The sequence below is a fragment of the Gallinula chloropus genome (genome assembly GCF_964237585.1).
Source record: "Gallinula chloropus genome assembly, chromosome: 1".
Lineage (NCBI taxonomy): Eukaryota > Metazoa > Chordata > Aves > Gruiformes > Rallidae > Gallinula > Gallinula chloropus.
This window is the reverse complement of record NC_140085.1, coordinates 43,061,123-43,084,744: the sequence shown is the minus strand read 5'-3', so window position 1 is coordinate 43,084,744 and position 23,622 is coordinate 43,061,123. Positions and strand designations below refer to the sequence as shown.

Here is a 23,622-nt window from a genome sequence, read left to right as displayed (position 1 = left end):
TGTGTAGATGTGGTGCTTAGGGACGTGGTTTAGTGATTGGACTTGGCAGTGCTAGGTTGATGGTCGGACTTGATAATCTTAAAGACCTTTTCCAACCCAGACTATTACATGAGTCTGTGATTCTATGATTCTCATGGTTTTTGAGAAGTTATGCATGAAATATAGATCCTGTTGAGATGAGTGGAAATCTTAGGAGTACAATAGAGCCAGATTTCCATGATGTTTCTGGAGGTCATTGTTTATGTTGACTTCTAAATTGGTTAACTTGAACGAAGCTACAAGTCGGGTAGATCTTCTACTGTTTCTTTCATTTCCTTTTGACTTGTGATCTCTTATACCTGTGTTCCTTAGCAATTTGGGTAATGCTCTATTCCTTTTTTATTTAATCACTTCAGACTTCTGGCGATATGTGACATTTCAGCAGACACTGGAGGATCTATAGAATTTATGACAGAATGTACAACAATCGACAGTCCATTCTGTATGTATGATGCTGACCAGCATATTATTCATGACAGGTGGGAGAGCCTTTAATTTTTCTTTCCTTCCTTTGCAATTTGTACTGAAAAAACCTCTCATTTAAAACACTTCTGAAAGGTGGCACCTTTCAGGTATCAAGGAGAAGTAGTTTAGAAGAGCTACATTGTCTTTTGCAGTGTTGAAGGCTCTGGGATTCTGATGTGTTCCATTGACAATCTGCCAGCACAGCTTCCTATAGAAGCAACAGAGTATTTTGGCGATATGCTTTTCCCATATATTGAAGAGATGGTAAGGTCTTATGTGTCCAACAGGAAGGTAAAAGGCTGGGATTTTGGTCTGCTTGTTTGTTGCTTTTCTGGTCTCCTGTATACATTCAAAAGGAATCTGCTGTAGAACATAACTGACTTTGTACTTCAAAATTAAAAACAAACAACAAAAAAAAGGCTTTCTTAGTCTTGAGGCAATACTTTGAAAAAGCAACATGTGTGTGAGACATTAGTAACCTGGATGTCTTAGGGATTTGTGAAGAACACTTTCTATAGGTAGGAATCTGGCTCTGGCAGGTAGTTCACTGCTCCTGGACCCTGCAGTAGGTATCTAAATCTGATTTTCTTGGGGCACTCAAAATCAGACTGATGTTTGAGCTCTTGTGTTTTCATAGAATTCAAATGGCATCATTAGGGTCAGAAGAATTTCAGATCTACAAGATACTGATATTGTTGCATGCATTTAATGTTCTAAAATCTTGATGTTTTACTCTGAAAACAATTACGGGAAACGAAATTACTTGATTTCAAATAACTTATCTCCACAGCTGTTGTCAGAAGGCTCAGAACCTCTTGAAAAACAGAATTACTCCTCTGTTGTTCGAGATGTAAGTTTTGCAAATTGGTGGTCTGCTTGTCTTCCTCTGCTTTAGAAAGTACAGGTACAAAAACCTCTTAAAATATGTTTCATGTATTTCTAGGCAGTGATTGCATCCAATGGCTCACTGACAGCTAAGTATGAATATATCCAGAAACTGAGGGAGAGCAGGTAATGTATAGGTTCTTAAAGTTTGTTTGATTGAGGATTTAAAAAAAACAAACCAAGACAAAACAATGAGATGACCTGCCTGCATTCTATCTCCCCTTTTGCATTTATGTATGCTTGTGTTTTGGTGGGATACTGTTATATTGCACTGTGTCCTAATGTCTTACTGCTTGATGATTTCCTTCTTCTCTCACTCACTTTGCCTAAATCATTAACGTGTGTTGTTGGTAACTTATACTGAGGTTGAGAAAGTGCTCATTTTTCTCTTTCAGATGTTATAAAGACTGTTTTACCAGAGGCAGAAACAGTCACATGCCAGTATAATTCTGTTACTCCTTGCCCTTTTAAAATGGGTATAACATGCAGTCCTTTGAAAGCAGTGGCTGAAAAGAAAAAGCTCTCTAGTATACCTTGAGTCTACTTTAGTATGGCTCAAGTGCTGTGCTGTATAGCATTGTTCTGTGACTGGATGTATTCAGGAGCCTCTGTGACACTCTCAGACTTCTCATTACACTCCTGTAGCTACAGCTTCAGCTACCGCTTCATCCCTACCCCGTCTCAGTAGTTACCAGCCAGTGGTAACAGGAAAGAAGTGGATTAAGTTAACAAAAGTGTGAATAACCTGGGAATCTTTTCCCTTCCCCTTGCTCCCTATTATTAACAAATGCCTATAAAAATTGTTAATTTGACATTAAGTAGGTACCTCTGGCTTCATGTTTATGGTCAGTGCCAACTGCACTGTGCATCATATAAAACTTGAAATTGGTCTGACTACAAGGATTGCATGTGCAGTGCACTAAATCTCAGTGTGATGACTTTTGCATGCCAAACTTCTCCAGTTTCCTTTGGGAACTTTAGGAGTTCAGGTTATGAACTTGTGCATGAGGAACTACAGGTGCATTTCCCACCCAAAGTAACATGCCGTTTGCTTCTCAGAGGCTTCAGCTCACAGGGGTTTTTGTTGTGTGCAGTTAGGGAGATGACCTGAAAAGCCTGTCTTGATAACAGATATTCCTCACATAGCATGATGACATGTGGGGTTTTTTGCTTTCTCTGTAATTGTTTGCATGGTCTTGTGTGAAGTACCCTGAGAATCTGGAGACTTCATTTGTGGGTAGATTCGTGATATTTCTGCAGACCCCTGTGTTGCCTGTGATGTTCAGTTGTTGGTTTGTGTTGCTCACTTAGCTGTCAGAACAGCAAGACCTGCTAACAGTGCCCTCCTTTACTTTGCAAACCTTGGAGATAATGCAAATGAAGGTGGGGATTTTACTGCTCAGAGGATGATGGTTTAGCTAGAGGTGGGCTCTTCTTTCGAGCATGTAGGAAAGATGTGGCTTGTGTTATTACCATGAGAAAGTATTGTGCTGTGTCTAGTTTAGTTTCTGAGGGCTCTAGTTAGACTAGTTGTTTCTGCCCTGTGGATGTACATGGCCATTTCAAACTATAGGCAAGCCAGACTATGCCGCGATTGAGAGATGGGAGCCCACAAGACTACGTGAGCTGAACTCTCTTGGGTGCCATCAGATTGCAAGAGCAGTTGGATTTACTGAATTTACCCCTATCTTTTCACCTTTACTTGCTTCATACCTCATCCACTGCTCCCTCATAGCTTGCAGCCTCATCCACAGCTGCAGTGCATCTCCCCTTAGCAATGTGGACTCCTAAGTACTGCTGTCATTTGTTCATAGATTAACATAACTGAGTTATTTAAACTTGTATGTAGAGACAGGCATAATCTGAAATGTTCTTTTCTGGGACTCTGTAGATCTGATCCCTGCTTTTGATAGGTCATTTGGCAGCTCATGTTTGTGCCTAGAGCAAGACAAGCTGTGTTCCAAGTGTGACACTGGAAAAGTTTTATATAAGAAGTTTGATTGCAACATCCAGCTTCTTTTTCCCCTAGGAAGTCTCCCCTTTGCCAACACTGTTGCTCCAAGCTCCTGCATACCAGGGTTGCTCCCTATAAATGAAGGGTGGAGCAGAATTCTTTCTTCCCTTGCCCATGAGTGTGTAGGTCTAGAAGATGTTCTGTTAGAATTGATAGCAGTAGGAGGAAGCTCCTTGGATTTGTCTTGAGAAGGGATATGATGAGTATAGGAGGCTTTCTGTGCGTAGATTAAATAATGATTTAACTTTTTTTAAAAAAAAATCAAATCTGCAAAAACTTACATGAAGGTTAAAATTTACAATAATCTATAGTAATAATTTAGATAGAGAGGTGATACACTGGTACATCTCATTCAGATTTAATGAATTGAGAAGAATTATTTTTTTTAAAAAAAGTAATTAAGCCTGAAACTGGAGAAAGGGAGGATGGAACATCTGGAATTTTGGAGATACTCAGACACAGTAGGCTGGAATATGCTTCAGACAGATGATACAGATGTAATTCATATTGATTTAACTCTTTTCACTCAAGATAGTCTTTCAACACAGTTGTCTGAGACATTGTTCCCCCAAATGTATGTAGTCGGGTACTTCAGGTCATACAAGACTGCCCGTGTTGTGCTACTGGGTGTTGCTCTGGCAGGCTGCAACACTATCCTTCATTGTTATGGCCGTTTTTGAACTGAAAAACCACAACTGGAAGTTGACTTATGGATAAATTTGATGCCCCAAAGAGGTCTGAACCAAACATGATTAAGTAGGCTTATGGTTAGTCTTCTTCCAAGGCCAACAGCTTTAAACAAAGGGGATGTGAGCTTGTCAGCTAGAGGTCAGTATTCTTTCTGTGGCATAATCCACAATGTATTATACACCCGTGTAAACTCAAAGTAAATAAGGGGAAATTGAGGAACTTGCTTGAACACTTACTAAGTTTCCTGTAAGTCAGTATCTCTGAAGGCCCAACATAGTTACTGGAATTTATTTTCAGGATATGGGATAAGAAAAGCCAAACCTCAGTCTCCATTAATCAGGTTAAACAATACAGCAATGGACAGTTTCCTTTTCTTCAACAATAAAAAGGGCTTTAAGATTTTTTTTTTCATTTTCTGAACATTTTTTATCTGCATAGTGATGATAGTTTAGACAAATGGTTTACAATCCTAATTTTACAACTTAATGAAAATTTAAGCTAAAAGGGAAAATAATTATAAAAATAAAAGTTTGTTTTCCTACTCTAATTTACATGTTTATGGGAGCATATTTAAACAACTACTGAACTACCTTGTTCTGGTTGGCAAAAAGAAATGGAAGACCTGATGCAAATACATTTTATAATGAAAGCTGTCAGGAAAGCTACTTCTGAAATTCATTTAGGGGAGTAGTGGAAGCTTGGTTGAATTGTAATTTGACATTAACTTTTATTTGATTTTTGTTGTCTATCGTGTTCCTATGATAGACTAATTTGAACCTAGTGTAACTGACAACAAATACACTTCCACCAGCATGGTTTTGTGTACTTTAACAGTTACCTGTGATGCAGAAGGAGCAAGGCAGAGCCTGTAATCCCCTTCTGACAGCTAAAAGTGACATAGACAGCTTGGCAGTCCTTAAATGATCAGGTTACAGTTATTTGGCCATTGGGAAAAATACGATGACAACTGAGGAAAAGAATTCTTGAACAGCCTGAAGCAACTGGAGAAGGAGTGGGCATGTCAGTGGGTTTGGTCACGTTTGTATTAGAGGAAAGAAGTTACAGAGCAGAAGAATGGAAGCAGTGCTAGGTGGTGATTGCCCAGTCTTGGGTTAGATAGCCGGGAACTTGACTCTTGGTCTGAATAGAGCTCGTGGTTTGTAGGCTTGCTAAAACATACTTATTCTGTTAGCTTTAGCAGTTTAGAGTTTCCTTCTCCTGTGTGATTTTTCATTTTGCCTGTAACACCTCCTAGGGAATACGCTCAGTCGCTGAAGATGGGTAACAAGAAGAGGGTTTTATTGCTCGGATCTGGCTATGTTTCTGGCCCTGTACTTGAATATCTCACTAGAGATTCCAGTGTTGACATCACAGTTGGTATGTAAGATTTTGCTTGTTTTTCACTGAAAAATTACATTTTATTTAAACCTGTTTGTGTGGCAGAACCTTTCTCCCAAGTAATAAACTGATCTGGTTCTCAGAATGAATAAAGAAAATCTTTGCTGTTATCCACAGCAGAAAAGCCTTTGTAGCTTTCTGAGCATTTTAAGTTTATATCACTGATTTGAAAACGACATAGCCACATGCAAAGTTTACTGTTTGCATGTGTAACCTACAGGGAGATTAGAAGTGTTTTTCCTTCTGAACTTGCTTTGGGCTTGAGATTGGTTTTGTAGTTTGTCAGTTGCTTTTGTTGGTGCTTGGCTATGTTGCAGACTCACACAACAAGAAGATGAAATTGTCTTTATAGACATCTGTATGAGTAGAAGCCTCAGCTGTTGTTATAACCACTACTGTGGTGGTAAACCTTTGGACCCTGACCTTTCCATCAGCCCTATATGCCTGCTTTTGGTTTTATCTGTAACATGTTTCAGGCTGAGTATCTGAAAACCACCTTTTTATGTCTTTGATGCTGTTTTTACCCTGATTCTGTTTTCTCATGTTTAAGACCCAGGCTGCATTGCTTGAAAGATACTTTGCCGGGAGATGGTTTCCTTTAGAACTGTTGATATTTGCTGTTGTTGCTTTGTTGGGTTTTTTTTTTTTACCTTTCATGCTACTTCCATACTTAGCTGCTTTTGCTACCCTTTGTGGGGATAACCATAGTACTTTTAACCCCTGGGAAAAGATTCACTAGGAAGAGGGGAACTCCTGTTGATGCCTTCACCCTTGTTGATGCCTAATGCAGTGAGGAGTGTCCATCCCCTCATCAGTATGGAAGCTGCATCTAGTCCCTGCAGTACAGTGGCAGTAAGGGAAAGCAGGTGAACTGGAAGATCTGTTGTGCCAAGCCGTGTGCAGAGGCAGGAGGTACCTCTTCTCTGGGTAGCTTAAAAACACGCAGCTTCTACAGCACATATGAAAAAATACTCAGAAGGAAAGAGACACAAAGGTGTTACTTTTCTAATATTTGGCTACATGCTGGTAGGTGAAGAAAGCATAAAATGCACATCACAGTGCCACATTTGGTTCCCTGCTATTAGGCTGCACGGCTTCAAATCCAAATGATGACAGTCTTAATTTGGAAACATTCATGGGTTCAGCTTTATTTTTGTTTGTTTGAATTTGTTGATGATTTTTGCCTAGCACTTTTCTCTCAGCACAAGTTGATTAGTAGCGTACAGAGAATCACCCTCTGGCAAGTCCCACTGACTTGGGAAAGGCCATAAGGAGATAAGGCCCTAAGTTAGAGGCACAGATGCTTTTAATTCTGTGTAAGCCTGTGCCCACCTGCTGCCTTCTTTGCCCACTCCTTTCTCCTGGCTGTGTTCCCATTGCCGTCCTTGCGCTGGCAGCAATGTGATCCAGGACAGGAAATCAATTCACTTTCGGTCAGATGTGCCAAGTACCGGTTGCTTGAACCTGGATCTCTTTTTCAGTTTTGCTTTCAATATAATGGCAGCTGCTGACAGCAGCAAGCTATTAAGAAGGAACAAGTGGAGGCAGGCAGAGACTCAATTTCTCCCTTTCAGTGGAAATATTAACATACGCAGGACTAGTAGGACTAAGCCATATGTAAATATTGAAACTAGTCAGATTGAATCTGGTCATATTTGGCCTAAGTAAAGCTTAATGTTTTTGTCTTTATTGTGTTAAAAATGGTGAAGGATGTGAATTGGATTTCTTCTAAGCGTTAAGCTGTTCATGGCTAGAAGTAGGAATTCTGTTAAAATGTACTGAAACAGAGTTTTGAAAGATCTCATTTTCAACCAGATTTATCTATTAATGTATGCCTGTGTGGAATGAGGGATGTGGTAGGGTCCTGGTTTCGGCTACCCGGTTTCTGGGCATGTGTTTGTCTACTAAAACTGTTAATTAGCTGTATTGAACATGCATGTTCATCAAGGCCTTAAAAATAGTTAAAGTCTTCCTGTCTCACTTAAACTAAGCACAGCCTGAAAAAGAGAAAAACCCCAATTTTTCCTATTTGGACTTTTTCCTCTCCTGGACTTCTAGTCAGCTTCTTGCTTTTCAGTGAAGTAGTCTGTGCTTTTGCCGAAACAGCTACCACCATTAAAACCTGATTGAACATGTAGCCTCTGTATTTATTTGGCCAGGTTGGAGAAGTAACTGTTTCTAAACCAGGAGAAAATATATGCAAAACTGGTTTACTTTTAAAACACACCAGGCATACGTTTTTTCCATTGCTCTCTTCCCTTGAGTCAGTGCAACACAGTATTTCATTGAATAGGGAAGCACCAGGCATGCCTTTTCTGTCTTTTCATGTGAAAGTCAAAGCAAGAGCAAAACCTCTGCCTGTCTCAGTGCTGTTGAATTATTCTGCTTCATATGAGGTCATAAACCTGCAAGGAAAGGCCCTTATTGGGATAGGCACTTAGTATTTTTTTTCCCCCTGGTTGTGCAGTACTTCTCCAGCAAATTGATGAGCTCATGAATGCCAATGTATTTAGGACCATGATGTGAGTTGTGGGCTTTCTATTTTTCTCCTACACCTTGTTCTGCCATGCAGGCCACTGGATCACTCATTTAAGTTAGGGATGATAGACCCAAGGGATGATGTCCTCTCCAGATCAAAGCATGATGATCAAGTCTATTGCGTGATTGTCCACCAATAGCATCCTGGTTTGTATCAAGAGTACCGTGGCCAGTAGGAGTAGGGGAGTGAACATGTCCCTGTACTTGGCTCTGGTGAGGCCACACCTCAATGCTGTGTTCAGTTTTGGGCCCTTCACTATAAGAAGGACATTGAGGTGCTGGAGTGTGTCCAGAGAAGGGCAACAAAGCTAATAAAGGGCCTGGAGCACAAGTCTTATGAGGAGCAGCTGAAAGAACTGGGGTTGTTTAGCCTGGAGAAAAGGTGGCTGAGGGGAGACCTTATTGCTCTCTACAGCTATCTGAAAGGAGGTTGTAGCCAAGTGGGTGTTGGTCTCTTCTCCCAAGTAACAAATGATAGGACAAGAGGAAATGGCTTCAAGTTGCACCAGGGGAGGTTTAGATAGAATATTGGGACAAATTTCTTCATCAAAAGATTGGTCAGGCATTGAAACAGGCTTCCCAGAGAGGGGGTTGAGTCACCATTTCTGGAGGTGTTAAAAAACCACGTAGACATGGCACTTTGGAGCCATGGTTGAGTAGACATGGTGATGTTGGGTTGACAGTTGGACTTGATGATCTTAGAGATCTTTTCCAACTTTAAAGATTCCATGATTCTGTGATTCTCTGATTCAAATAAAAAAGGAAAATTGCTGCTTGGTTTCAGATTTTCATGTGGGATGTCATTGAGTTCCTACCTGTTATTCTAGCTTTGGTTCTCTTTCTTTCATTTTAAAACTTTTTAATTTGTTTGATCCATTTGACTCCCTACCCCTAACAGTTTTTCCACTAATAGTCTATCTCCAAAGAAACCCTAAGCTGGTCTGCCTCAACAGGCTAGTGGTACTTTTGACTGGACATAGTGCAGCTGCTGTTATTTTTGCTGTTATATTTTGTTGCTTGTCATCTTTATTTTATTATCCCCAGACCTCATACGGTAGGATTATTCTTCTAGTTCAGATAAGCCACCCTCTCCTCTATCAGTAGAAGTGTTTACTACAGCTTTTGCTGCTTTCTTATGATCTTTCTCTGAAATGTTTCTTGAGTCCAAACATACCATGTTGTGTGACTGTTATTTGCATTCTTCACCCTGAAACACCTTCTTTGATTGATCTGCTTCTAGATCCAAGACAGCAGCACATTTCTAAGGATTCCAAAAGAGTCTGCTTTTATCCTTTCATCAGTGGTTTGGTCATGTATTCTTTGAAAACTTGTAATGCCCTTGTCAGTACATTTTGACACTGACCAAAGAGTGGCAGGTGTTCATCCAAGATACAAAAGACTGAACGTCCAGCATGTATGTTTTTTTAAAACCTAGACTATACTTTGACACAGGTTCTTATGAGGGGTCATAGTTAAAGGCATGAGAGCACAACCGTACCTAACCTATAATAAAAGTGTTGGGTTTTTGTAACTAGTTAATGACACTTTTGTGACACATCTCTGCATAAAAGATGCATCCATTCAGCAGACCTTTTTTTACACTCTCTCTAAAACACACTCAGGTGTGAATATATGCTTTTTTCTGTTTATCTGTTTTCCCACCACATGGGTGCTCAGTTACCTGGCATGTGTAGACAGTGCTGCTGTAGAAGACCATGCTGGCAGGACATGTGCATGTGATGCAAGCAGGTCAGTGGGTTCTGGGGTGCACAAAAATAACTTTACCAGTCCTTTATCTCATGTTCTAGACCTTCTTCTTCATAGAGTGGAAAAGAAGGGAGATGACTTCTATTTTTGTATAAATAATTTGTGTAGACTTAGTCTGGTGATAGGAAAACCACAGCACAACTTTTGTTAATTTTATGTACACCCTCCAAGTTGCTAACTGGTTTCAAAAGTCTGTTGTCATTACACAGTTTAGCAGCTAGCGGTGCTTTACTTCTGAGAGTAAGTTCTTGAGTTATAGCTACTATGGCTTTGCACTGGCAATTGATAATAAAATTGACTACTTTAGGGGAAGTAAGGTGCTTTATGCCTAGTTTCTCTTCAACTGTTAGTGAAGGAAAACATCCATGCAACTGTTTCTCTTTGGGAAGAAGGAGATGTGTGCAAAGCACAATTATACATGTGAGTGCTTAGGATTTACCTTCGTCTTTGTGTAACAGTTGATGTGCTTTACTTTTAAAACAGCATCTGTCATGAAGGAACAACTTGAACAGCTGACGAAAAAGTACAGCAACGTTACTTCAGTTCATATGGATGTCGTGAAGCATGAGGAGAAGCTGTCCTCTTTGGTGAAGAAGCATGACCTTGTGATCAGGTCAGAATTCGGGGTAAAACGTGATAGTCTCAACCCTAAGTCATGCTGCTTCTTTCTCCTAGTTTACTGACCCATATAAAAATATCGATAGGTTTTGTTTGGGTTTTTTTTTTAATGCCCAAGAACGGGGGTCATATTTGTGTATGCCAATAGTTGTAACTGGCCACTGCTTTCTCACATTGTGGGGCATCTGGACTTTCAAAGGTGCTTTGACTGCAGCATCTCTTTCGAAGTGTTCACTGATTATGTGGACAGCCTGCTTAGTGTGAGGGTTCAGTTGCATCCACCAGTGTATATATTCCTGGGATCAAATTTGCATGTTTGCAAGGGGAGGCAAAATTCTGACATCTTGGTTGTTTCTCCTGAATATCCCATTAAGAAAGATTTCTTTCCAGGTATTGAAACAGGGGGAGGAAATGACTTCATAGTCCTTGCCATTGTGGCCCTTTTGCCACAGATGTCATGAATTTTGTTTCCTTTCCAAGTAAAGCATGCTTTTCACAAAGTACTTGAGCAAGATCATTGTAATGCAAGCTTTCTCAAGCATGGGCTTACAGTTTTGCGTCTTCTAAACCTCCAGCATGCCTGTTTAGAAGGTGGCCTTGAAAAAGAGGTCACTGGTTTGTTTTTTACAAAGAGAAGTGTGACAAAAGATGCTGTCTAAAGAATGACTCCCCTATTGTCCTGCGCCCTGTTCTGAGTGTGTACAACAATGCTCTTCTGATAGGGTAGCATTTCACTTATGTCGGTATGAAACTGCTCAGGGCAAGGCACGTATGACTATTGCATTTACTTGAGCTCTTTTGTGGGCATATAAAAACCATTTGTGAGTGTCTTTCCAGTGACAGCATAAGTAACTAGTTGGATTTTGATGTTGCATAAATCTCCTTCATTTGTAGTTTGCTGCCTTATTCAGCACATCCTTTGGTTGCTAAGAAATGTATCGACCACAAAGTGAACTTGGTAACAGCCAGCTACTTAACACCAGCTATGAAAGAACTCCAGGAGAGGTAGGTGTGAGAGTAGCATCTCTTTGGAGTTGCTTCTTTCTTTAGTACAATTTTTGAATATTTTTCAGCCTGTTACACCCACAATGCTTACTGTGGATTTATTACCCTTTTCTCCATTTGTTCTCCTTCCCTTTCCATGACAGAGGACTAAGTACCTTTCCCCAGAGTTGCATGTGGAGGCTGTGGCAGAGTGGAGATAAGATTGTGTACCCCAGTCTGGGCAGACTAGCACTCTGAACACTGGAACATACCTTTCTGCGTGCTTCATCTTATTCCATATTAATGTGTCTTCCCCTCTTCCCTGAAACCTGTTGGGGTGTTTGAGCTGGGCTGATTCTCAACCTTGGCAGCTGGGCTGCCCTGTCCTACCAGTGACAGCAAACATGTTTATCATCCTTTGCATTCTCTTACAAAAAACCTCATTCTTGGCTTATTGTATCTACAGTGATACCTTCCTTCATGCCACCTTCTTTTGGATTGGCCACTACATTAGTCTCAGATCAGTGACAGTTCTAACTATTCTAATGTTGCAGTTGTCCTACTTACTATATGATTGGAAATTGTTTTGAGCCTAGAGCTTCATGTAGGTACTCCTGTCAGTCATGGCACTGGAAGCTGAGTGAATTCAAGTGAGTGAGGTGAGACTAGTAGTACATGCCATGTCTCTACAAAAGATAAAACAAAGCTAGGCAGGTAGAGAACCAGTGTTGCAGACAATGGGGGAGGTTTAGGGGCTTCTACTTCCCTTCTTGCTGTGATACCAAGATATATCACGCTCTCAAAAAAGAAAAAAAAAAGAAGTCACTTCTTATTTATCAAAACACAAAATGATTTTGAAAGTAAAATCAGTCACCTCAGTTTGTGGTGACAAGTGAGCTGCTTTGGGAGCATATGCAACTATTAAAAAAAGAAAGCCCAATGCTTGTAATTTGGGAAACTAGGCTTTTCAATCTCACTCCCTCACAATTTTAAACAAATCTAAAACAAGCTGTTTAGGGCAATTATGATTAGCTCTGTGCTGTCCTCTGCATTGCTACCTTCCTGCATTATAGCACTGTCAAGGAGAATGTGGGATACGGAGTAGCTGATAGGAATTTCTTTTACCACCAACCTCTAGTTGTTGCAGCAAAGTAATAGAAACCAAGGCTAGAATGACTCGTAGGCAACTGTCACTGTTCAGGTTTTAACATCTGCTTCTGTTGTTTTCCACAAGCTGCAGACAAGTCCCAGAATTTACTATGTTGGGCAAAGTTCATGGGGCCTTTGCTGGACAGATTCCCTGAACAAAAGGGCAGTTACAGTAAATATCCTGACAGCTCTGCATTTCTGTTATTTTTAGTGTAGAAGCTGCTGGTATTACAGTTATCAGCGAAATGGGTTTGGATCCTGGGCTTGACCATATGTTGGCGATGGAATGTATTGACAAGGCAAAAGAAGTCGGTGCTACGGTAAGGTTGGCAGGGAGTGCACAAGTCTGCTGAGATTTTATTAGTAAAGTTGTTCCTTTAACACCACCCAGTTTTTTGGGCATGTCACGGATGTGTAACAGACTCAGCACACCTTTTTCTGATGCTTGGAATTCGGTACCAACCGATCCAGTTGGTAAGGCAATCGGCTAAGATGGCTTTGCCCCAGCATATGGTTTGTTTTCCTCTCCTTTGCAGGCAGTGCCTGCCTGTGAGAGCTTGACAGTGTTGCTCAGTGAAAATTCTTCTGGTTTTCCCTGCCCACTGTTGTTCTTCTGATTTGGCATATTTGGGGATAGCGTCAACAGAAAGTTTAAGAACTAATGGGGTTTCTGTAGGGAAGCTCTGTACTGTTTGCACCCTGATCCATCTTCTCTTCATCGGTTCTTTTCTGTGGATAAATCTGACAGGTCATCTCCTACACTTCTTTCTGCGGTGGTCTGCCAGCTCCAGAGCACTCTGACAATCCCCTGAGATACAAGTTCAGCTGGAGCCCACAAGGAGTGTTGCTGAATACTGTTCAGTCTGCTACGTATTTAAAAAAAGGAGAGGTGAAGTAATCCTAATGTTTCCATTTAAAGACAGACGAAGAAGGTGGTATTGGGCTAAGGAGGGACTTGGGATCTGTGTGGTGCTGTGCTGACTTTCAAGCCTGTATCACTTAATCCTGTATTTGGAGAGTGATGGTGCCTGGCTGCTGCCAGTTTAATTTTTACCATATGGAAACTGATGGCAAAAGCAGCATGGTGTACTGACTGGAGCACTGGATTGAGGCTGGTCTGCTGGGTTCAGCTTCCAGCCCTATTGTGTGTTGCTTTCGTTGCTTAATTGCCCTGTCCTGGACTCTGTGAAATAAAGGTCAGAGTGCATCCTTCTGCTTCCCTTGCTGTCCAGTCATGTTTGTGTCATTTGTAAACCACTGTACTTGCACAGTGTATAGCGGCACTCTTGATTTCTTTTGATGCAATCTGTGATACCAATAACCCCCTGAGTGGGCTTTGTGAAAGTATACAGTGCTTTCTGATGTGTTTTATATAAGCTCTGTTTTGTTGTATGTGCAGGAGTTAGAGTTAACCTGGCAAATGTCACTGCATCTGTTTTATGGGAAGATGGTAACTGATTTGTGGAAAGCTATTGCAAGCCATTATCACATTTCTGCTTTCCAGTCCTGTCTGTTTGATCATTCCCACTTGCTCAGAGTAGTTACTGAGCAGGGGCTCTTCAAATGTCAAGGAGACTTCCTTGTATAAGCACTGTAAAGTTTAGCTAATTATCTAAACTTTTTGATCTGCAAAACTGAGAAACCTTTTGAGATGTTTCATGGTGACATTTTGGTGCTCTAGTGTTCTTACTGCACTAAGAAAGGAGAAATTCAGGGACTGCACATTGGATCATTTTTTAAAAAGCATCAGAGGACATCAAGTTTCAGATGAAAGGATCTCTTGGAGAATGTGAAAGTGCTTCTTATTTAATTTTGACCTGGTTCACCCATTGCTAGGAAAAATTAGATCATGCATATGAATGATTCATTATGAGAGCGCTATGCGGGCTTGTCTGTAAACTGTGCCATTTTTCCTCCTTGCCACTAAATCCTTACCTGTCTTTGACTGTTGTGCAGGATTCTTCCACATTAGTGTCTTGCCTGACAAACACAGTGAGATCTTTTGGCATTGCTTCAGTCTTTCTTCTCGAAAGAAACCTTGCCCCTTTGCTCAGAAGTCACAAAACGAGTTTGTATTGATGCTGCACAGCAGATATGTGCATCAGCTGCTTGAAGCAGGGTTCAAGGCCTTGGTTGGGAATGATAATAGAGCTAGTCAACCTTATTTTCTTTTCCTTCAGTGGTGTGTTCTCTCTGCTTTGTAGCTGCAAGTGAAGGTATACATGGGCAGCAATTTTCTATCAGTGTGATACCACCTGATTTATTTTAATCTTTAAAAAGACCCCAACAAAACCCCATCCATTTCTTTACATTTACCTTCTTCTCCCCCATAAAAGAGAATAAAAGATGTGACCCAAAAGCAGGGACCCTTTAGGCAGAATCTCCCTTCACACTGCTGTAGTTTAGGGAGGCTCTCCAAATTAGACTAATTTGGGAGTGAAATGGGAACCTGCCACTTGAATGTGAGTGCAGCAGGAATTATCAGTGTGTGCAAGAAGGATGTGGCTTGTCTTAGCCCTTTGATCAGTAATGGCTGCCATAGTGCACGCTCCTCCATCACAGGATGTGCTTAAATGGCTTGTGCAACTGCTTTATTTACAGCAGGCCTTTCTTTCCCCCAGAAACACTAAGCAACTTGTTCCTCTTGTGAGCATATTTCATCTTTACTGTTGTAAAATAAATTAAATAACACTGCAATTAAATAATATTGCTGTTCTTTCACAACATTTAGATTATCAATATTCCAGCTGGAGGAGCGTTACTTGATTCTGTTACTCCGATGGATTTTTTCCCAGGATTAAATCTCGAAGGTTTTCCTAACAGAGACAGTACCAAATACGCTGAGCCCTATGGTATTCAGACAGCTCACACTTTGCTGAGAGGCACCTTAAGATACAAAGTAAGTTGTTATTGTTATTATCGTTATTGTTTTCCTCAAGAGATGAATGTTGTCATTTCAAGAAAAACTGTGCACTTAAAAGAGCCTTTTCTAGCTCCACACTTGCTATGTATTTATGAGCTCTCCACTACCCCAGTTGACAGGTAACTGAAAGCACTTCTTTCTTCTTTTTTTTTTAAATGTAGCTTTAAATGGTTTGTTTAACAGGTGTTTTCTGCAAACCAGAAATACAGTTTTACTTGTTTTAGGCAGCTGGTCACTTGGCTTGTGTAGTCTGGATCTGTGTTTCTTTTTTCCTCTGGCTCTGTATTTGGTGTCAAATCAATAGAAGATTTAAAAAAGGAATTAAGTCTGGCTGGTTTGTGTGATGTGTGTTGCTGTTACATATTTCCTCAGAATTGATCTATTCTCTTACACTTGAATTTAGAGTTTGTTGTTTGCACTCCTGTGAAAAACGTAATGTAAAAATCTTACAAAAATTACGAATTTCCATCAAGCTGAGAAAATTTTTCATTAACTGGAAATCTTGAATTTGAGCAGTGGTAACATTTTGGTCAGTTAAGTAAAATATTAAGAGAAATGTGTTTTCCTTCTAACCAATATATACTTCCTTTCATTTGTTAGTTAAAGCAGAATCAAACCACTTTATTTTTTCTTTCAGATTTCTTTTTTATTATGTTGTTGGTCAATATACATTAAGAAGGAATAGACCCAAAACTATATTGAAAGTTTGAAAAAGCTTTTATGGATGCTGTGATATGTCTATTGAGTTAAGGTTTATGTCAAGGTTCAGGTTATTGTTATTTTGTACATGGCTTGAGGGACGTGCATGTCCTTGCCCTCTTAATTCCTCTGTGGCAATGCAACAGGATTTTTTCTGTATTGCTGGAAGGGAGGCTTGCTTAGGAAGAGAAAGTGGAAGGCCAATGGGGAGGGGTAAGAGTTTCAAACTGCCATAGATACGATCTCTAGTTCAGAAGCTAACAATAGGTGGAAGGCATCTACCTCATCATGAAGTCTTTGTATGGCAGTACCTACCCTTCCTTTTGGGGCCTGGTAAAACTTTCTTTGTGTAAGTGTTAGCACAGGGAAAAGCAAAAACATCCAGGTGACAGGGAGAGCTGTTACTGGTGTGCTGCAGGAACGGTATTTCGGTGGTTAGTACTGCTTTCTTACCTCCCAAAGTGGGTCCATCCCTTTGGGGTGGGGTGGGGTCAGTAGGGTTGCATGGAAGAGCTTGCCGTACCTCTGCCTGCGCGGTACCTACGTGCTGGCACATAGTGCCGAGCAGGGCAGAAGCTGCTGTTGGCCCTTCACGCACGCTGTTGTGCTGCAGAGCAGAAAGCAGTCTCCTCAGAGATCAGCTTCAGGTAGCTAATGGAGTCGGTTTAAAAAGAGGTGTCACTGAGGGATCTCAATGCAAGGCCACCTGAGCTGATAACTTAGTGCTGGTGGAGGTGGCTCCTGATTATAATCATCCCTCTTTCAGAGGGCTTTATTTCCACTGTACTGGTTTTTTAGTGTTTCTAGTCACTTTCATGGAAGTCTTTTCAGATACTCAGGAGCTGTATTGGGAATGTTAATGGGATACAAACGTAAATGAGCAGAAGCCAGTTGACACTTCTTTTATTTGGCAGCCTACTGCAGCCTTTGCAGTTCCTTTCAAATACGGTTCCACTGTGGTCCTGGCTGTCTGTCTGATATTTCTGAAGGAAAGGTACAAACACACGGGATTCTTACCTTTAAAGTCGTTTCTCTGATGTCCATGCAATCACCCTGGTGTAAAACTGGGGTGAGATGTGTTTAGTGTTGGGCGCTCTGACTTCAGTAGTGTGTTTACCCCATCCGTAATGACGTGGTGGAGTTTGAACTAGTGCTGGCCAGCTTAGCCCTTTTATCTCATGAACCAAGGGGAGTATTGATGGCAAAATAAATCATTAAAGAGGGTATTGAAAAAGTAGAGGGAAGGGTAGATGGGGGCTGGGGAAGGTACTGCTCTGTAGCGGTAACCCCACTGGCATTGTGTTAGTGTGGCTGTCTTCCCAAGGGAATAATGGTTAACACTGCCATGGTTGTGTCCACCGCTACATTCAAACCAAGAAGGAATGCTGACCTTGGTTTCAAGTGATTACTATTTGTAACCTTGTTCTTTTATTTCAGGGATACTCCAAAACTATGGGAGGCTTTGTAAAACTAGGATTAATTAACCCAGATCCTTATCCTTTGCTAAGCTCAACCACACCACCTCTAACCTGGGTGAGTTACTCTGATTACTTTGCCTTCTTTCCTCTGTTTTATTTTTCTCATCTCATTGGCTTGGGTGTGCTTAGCAATAGGAATCTTACATTGCATCCTGGTCTATTCTGCTTTTTCTTCCTGGAAATCAGGTTTTCTTCAGCAAGCATGAAATACAGTTCTGGAACAGGTTCCCCAGAGAGACTCTGGAGTCTCTGACACTGGAGACTTTCAGGACTTAGCTAGACAAAGCCATGGCTGGCTTGAGTGCTGGTGGTACTCCTGTTTCAATTAGGTGTTGGGCTAGATGACCTTCAGAGGTCCCATAGAATATTTTAATGAATTGTCTTAAATTTTCTGTTAGTCAGAATCCGGCCATCAGTGCTGTGAGTTTGTAGTGTCTATCTTGGTACTGGCTCATGATCTTCAGTGTGAAAGTATTTCTAGGCCATCAGAAAGTAAGAGATCATGTATGAAAATTGGGTTTTTTTTCCTGTTAAAACTCTGAACAACCATTTTTTTGGTCTTCTGTTAATGCTGCTTTTCTGTCTTGCTTACTGATGCCTCACTTCATCTTAATCTCAACCAAAGTATGGCTCATATGATGTGCTGCTGTTTCATTTGACAGTCAACCTTTTGCTTGCTCTGTAGGCAAAGCAGGAAATTTCATATTTTGGCATGGTGTAAAGAGAGCTGAACTGATAAACAGCTTGTTACTTGTCTGATCTGTCTGTCTTGTGAGAAATTATTCTTCCATTTTGCAACGCCCTGAGATATTAGCTTTGTTTATTACTCACAGGAACCAAATTCAGATTTGTCTCCCATTTCCTTCCTTGTGCTTTTATCAGCATTAGTCTGGAAAAAGACACCAGGCTTATGCTGTGTGATGGTCTGAGGAGAGCACAGTATTCTTCTGATGATGCCACTATTTCAAGTTAAGAATGTCTTGAGTGTTCTCAAAACCAAGGGAGCACAAGGTGAAGAGGCCCAGTCTTGCTTGTCTTTGACTAACATACAGAACTGCTCATCTTAAACTCCAGCAGGTTTTTGGCTCCCATATGGGAATTACTTTTATTTTTTCAAGAGGATTTTTGTCCTCTTTTAGGGTTGATGCCTTCAAGTTTTCTTTGCAGTTATGGCTAGAATTTCCAGTCCTTCTAGCCTCGATGAATAAATATACAATGTTGTGTAATCTGTGAAGATGACTATAAACTCATTAGTCTCACTGCAAAACTTGTCTCAGCAATGTTGTTACATCTCAGTGCTTTCCCTTTATCTACTCTGCCTGGGAAGCAGAAGAGATGGGTGCTGACCTGAGCTTCTAAACACACTCTGCATTTCTTGCTTACTTCATATCTTGTCTGTGACTCTGTGTATTATCTTATTGCAATTAAAAATCTCAAACTATTTTACATTCCCTGTACACATAACCTGTCTTCTCCAGAGTCCTGGCAATTAACCTGGTTTAATGGAGCAGTGGGTGCTCAAAACCTTGACTGAAAAGGAGTGGGAACAGATATAAGGCCTTCAGGAACCGTTTTTCTTTTCTTTCAATACAGAAGGAGCTCATGTGCAAACTGGTCGGAGTTAAACCGCCTGCTGAGTATCATGTTCTTAGAGAAGCTGTATTCAGCAAACTGGAAAAGGACAAAAGTCAGCTGGAGGCAGTGGAATGGTAAAATGTTCCAGTGATTCTTAAAGGTTTAAAACCAACCAAACCAAACCCAGAAATGGGTTTGCAGTTCTGTGTGTTTTGGTCCATGTTGTGACTGTTAAACTTTTACTGGTATGCTGAACAAGCTGGACATTAGAGAACAACTGAGCTGCTGATAAGCACTGGTACAAATCTCTCATTTCTTCTGCCAGGCTAGGTTTACTGGGAGATGAGCCAGTTCCAGCAGCAGACTCCATCGTGGGTGCTCTTGCAAAGCACATGGAGATGAAGTTGCCCTTTGGTATGTGATAAATTCTTTTGCCTGGCTTTGAGTGGAAGAAGTCAGTATCTCTTAGCCTTGTTTAGATTAGTTTTTTCACCTTCATTTAAAAACCTTCATGCTGAGTTTTTCAATAGCCTGTGATGTTGTCTACTCCCCCACTTCATCCTGTTCTTTCCCTGTTACATTTTCAGTTTCATCTTAATATTCTGTCCTCCCTAACAGTCCCTCTCTTCGGTCACTTCTCTGATGTATGTGCTGTGTGTGCATAGTGCCTGGCTCGTCAGGAGCTTCGTCTTGCTCTGATTGAAACACAAGTACTGAACAGTTTGGGTGCTTTTCTCCTAGGCACTGGAGAGCGAGATATGATCGTTATGAGAAATGAAATAGGCCTCAGGCATCCTTCTGGCCATTTGGAAGACAAATTTATTGATCTGGTTGTGTATGGTGATAACAACGGATATTCTGCGATGGCTAAAACAGTAGGATACCCCACAGCTATTGCTGCGAAGATGGTTCTAGATGGTAGGTGACTGTTCAGGCTTGAGCAACAGTATTTCATTGTTCTGGACCTTCCTGCTTATGAAAAGCAGATGTGTAGTGTTTCTGAAGTGTATATATTTTTTTATTTTGATGGGTTTTTTTTTTGTGGTTTTGTTTGTGTATGTGTTTTGTTTTGTTTTTAAGTTAATCAAGCTTTTCGTATCATCTTTACAGGAATTTTTAATCTGCATGTATGGATGTGTCAGAGACTCTGCTTAACTTCTTAATCTATAGAGATTTTTAGTAATTTAATCATAAATCTTCACTGGTGTAGAGGGGACCTTTGATATGGTAAATTACAGTGGATTATGCCACAGTGAACCAGGCTAAAATATACCTGTGCTGTACAAACTAGTGACTTCTGCTGCTTTCCAGATTGATCAAATTTGAGGCTTGGGGCATATTACCTGATCACATTGTGTATATAACAGGCAGACTTTGCCTAGTAATCACCATGTTAAAGGAAATTGTGTGATTTTCTCCTTGCTTGCTCTTAATCTTCATTCTTCAGGCTAACTGAAGCGAGTGAAAATGTTAGGTTTGGGTTGTTGGGGCTTTTTATCTTTTTTTTTTGTTTAAATTTAAAAAAACAAAATCCAAACTTTTGAAGTTCAGATGCTTTTCCCCTAATCCCAGATTCCCAGCTCTATGAATGAAATTCGAGCTGTGCACGATACTATTTCAAACCTTTTTCTCCTGCTCTTTGATACAGTACTGCTGCTGTATAAGGACATAATGCCAAGGTTAATAAATGTACATATATATGTACAAATATACAATTTAAGATTTATATTATTGCAGATTGGTATTTTTACTTGCAGTGGGTTAACTTTGGCTGGCTGCTCTCTCCCCCTTGTCAGCCTGATGGGGATAAAATAAAGACAGGGAGCTCACTCACCAGTTACTGTCACAGGCAGAACAGGCTCAGCATGAGGAAACTTGTTATTGCCAATTAAAAATAAGCGTGAACAGTAAGAAACAAATACAAAACAACACTGTCATCCCCACCTCTTTTTCCCAGGCTCCATTCCTGACTCCTTAGCTTCTTTCTCTCTGCCCTGAACAGTGCATGCGGATGGGGAATGGGGGCTGTGGTCAGTCCAGAACAGCTTCTCTCTCCTGCTCCTTCCTCCTTATGCTTTTCCCCTGCTCCACCACAGTCTCTCCATGGGCTACAGAGGAATCTCTGCTCTGGAGCCTGGAGCACCTCCTCCCCTCCTCCTCCTCCTCTTTCACCTTGGTGTCCCAGGGCTGTTTCTCACACTTTTCTCTTCACTCCTCACCACTGTGCAGCATTTTTCCCTTTCTTAACTTTGTTTTCCCCAAGGCACCACCATGGTGGCTGAGGGACTGAGCTGTGCCCTGCGATGGGTGGGTTGGAGCTGGCTCAAACCGACTGTGTCTGGCACAGGGCAGCCCTGACCTCTCCTCACAGAGGCTGCCTTGCTGCCAAAGCTGGGTAAACTCAGTAACCCCCCTTTTCTTCCCCCTTACCTTTATTTCAGGTGAAATAGATGCCAAAGGTATGGTTATACCATTGACAAGGAATGTATACGGACCAATACTTGAGCGTGTTCGGGCAGAAGGCATTGTGTACAGTACTCACAGCGTTATCAAACAGTAACTGGAAGCAGTGGATTGAATCAGGTTTTGGCTTTGTTTGGTGCCCCCCTGCTTCAAGAATCTCAATTGGAACCAGCTGAAGCAGAAACCTGCCTTTTCACACAGAAATGATGCCTCCCTTAAAACCAGTTGCCTGACTTTGATGTGGAAACTGTAGATACCCTGATGCATGGATTGTGGTATTTTCCTCTGAAAACAGTTATGCTTTCATGTACATGTTTCAGCATCAATCAGATCTTTGCTTCTATCTTTCCTAAAATATCTTGGGAAGGGATTTCATTTGTGTTTTTTTGATTAGTAGAGTTTGTCTTCTACGTGTATAAGGGTATTAGACAAATTTAAGCTGAAATAAGAATCTATTACTGGGTTCCTTTCATGCTGGAAAAATCTGGTTAAAGAATTCCATTGATTAAGCTTGATTATTCATGTAGTAAAATAATTTATCAGAATAACAGAGATGAAAATGATACTTCAATTTTAAGTCTCATTGTCCCTTTTAACAGTATTTGTGAATGTTTTCACGATAAAATATGCAATGGATAGTTTAGAAATTCTGTACTACTAACAAACAAGATCCTGTTAAATCTTGAAAATGTTCAATTGTTAAATACCTGAAATCTGTATCTTAATATTTTTAATATCCTTCTCTTATGAAGGTAAACTTAAATTAGTTGGAGGAGGGAGGAAGTTTAAAGCAAGCCTTCCCACAGTACTATACCCTACCCTACCGTACCCTTTCTTGTTCCAGAGTGGAAGCTGTTTTGACACATTGAAGTACCTGGTGATAGTGTAGCCCTGTGCTGCAAAAAGATCACATCAGCATTTAGCTCTGCAGCTTGGAAGGGCATTCTGAAATACAACAGAGCTAATGTGCTTAGAAGCCCCTCCAAATGTCGTTTACTCTTTCCACTTACACTGTGTGCCTCATCCAGGTTAAGTACTGTTACAAAGGGAATAAGCAGCTTTGAAATGCAGCAGGCCCAGAGGGTTAAATCACTACTTTTTGAGCCAACTTCTGTCCTTTTGCTGTCATGCTTTTGAAGCATTCATTTGGTAGCCTATCCATACTGCTCAGTACAGTGCCACTTTAGACTGCAGAGAGTTTGCCAGGGTACCAGCTCATTTGATGCCCAGTGCTGTGCTGCACAGATGTACCAGCCTGGCTCTAGCAGCGTTTTAGACATATCAGCCCAGAACTGAACTTTAGCCTGAGTGCAGCTTTTCTCTGGCAAAACAGCAGTTGTTTCCTTCCAGTTCATTGCTACTTCTGTGGCTTTTGCTCAGGGATTTCTACACCACCTTGCAATGCAAGCATGGCTTAGACTTCACCAGTTAGGCCTGTGAGATTCAATGCTGTGGGCAGATAGCATTTGCACTGGTACCTGTGCAACTGTCTGGAGTTCCCCTTTTGTAAAGCTCAAATGCTGGATGCTGTAAGCTTTCTGCTCTTGACTTTGCTCACAAGTGCACTTTGCTGATAAACGCACAGCCTTTTACCTCTTGAGAAGCACAGTGCTATTACCATGGTCCTGAGGAGCTGGAATTCCAGGTGTTACTTTGCCCAGCAGGAAAAACAGATGCAATGATAGCTGAAGTTTTGATCTCTAAGTCCTGCTGCTCAGGATTTGGATTTTCTTTGTGCATATATAATCAAATAGCAGCTGCAATGAAGAGGAGGGTGAAAGGAGACAAAGGGAGAAGGAAGAATAAAGGGCAATGTATTACTGTCAAAGGGGGAGGGCTTTTTATACTGAACCACTTGAATGATTTTTTTACTGTCAAATTTGAATTCTGTTACAGTGCCATGTTCTGAGTATCGGATGAAATCCTGGCTCCAATAA

General features: G+C 40.9%; 1 protein-coding gene across 1 annotated transcript in view; it reads left to right on the top strand.

The window, feature by feature from the left end:
• AASS (aminoadipate-semialdehyde synthase) overlaps positions 1-21,905 on the top strand; it is a gene marked incomplete at its 5' end in the record, with an annotated part of 28,160 nt that extends 6,255 nt beyond the window's left edge. The window contains 15 exons of the mRNA XM_084276988.1: positions 396-518; positions 657-768; positions 1,295-1,354; positions 1,448-1,515; positions 5,349-5,470; positions 10,280-10,409; positions 11,309-11,419; positions 12,759-12,867; positions 13,296-13,436; positions 15,279-15,446; positions 17,607-17,702; positions 19,241-19,356; positions 19,548-19,636; positions 19,964-20,140; positions 21,664-21,905. Coding sequence (XP_084133114.1) covers positions 396-518; positions 657-768; positions 1,295-1,354; positions 1,448-1,515; positions 5,349-5,470; positions 10,280-10,409; positions 11,309-11,419; positions 12,759-12,867; positions 13,296-13,436; positions 15,279-15,446; positions 17,607-17,702; positions 19,241-19,356; positions 19,548-19,636; positions 19,964-20,140; positions 21,664-21,782 — 1,741 coding nt within the window. The 3' untranslated portion in view covers positions 21,783-21,905. The remainder of the gene's footprint in view (positions 1-395; positions 519-656; positions 769-1,294; positions 1,355-1,447; positions 1,516-5,348; positions 5,471-10,279; positions 10,410-11,308; positions 11,420-12,758; positions 12,868-13,295; positions 13,437-15,278; positions 15,447-17,606; positions 17,703-19,240; positions 19,357-19,547; positions 19,637-19,963; positions 20,141-21,663) is intronic.
• Between the last annotated feature and the right edge of the window lie 1,717 nt (positions 21,906-23,622).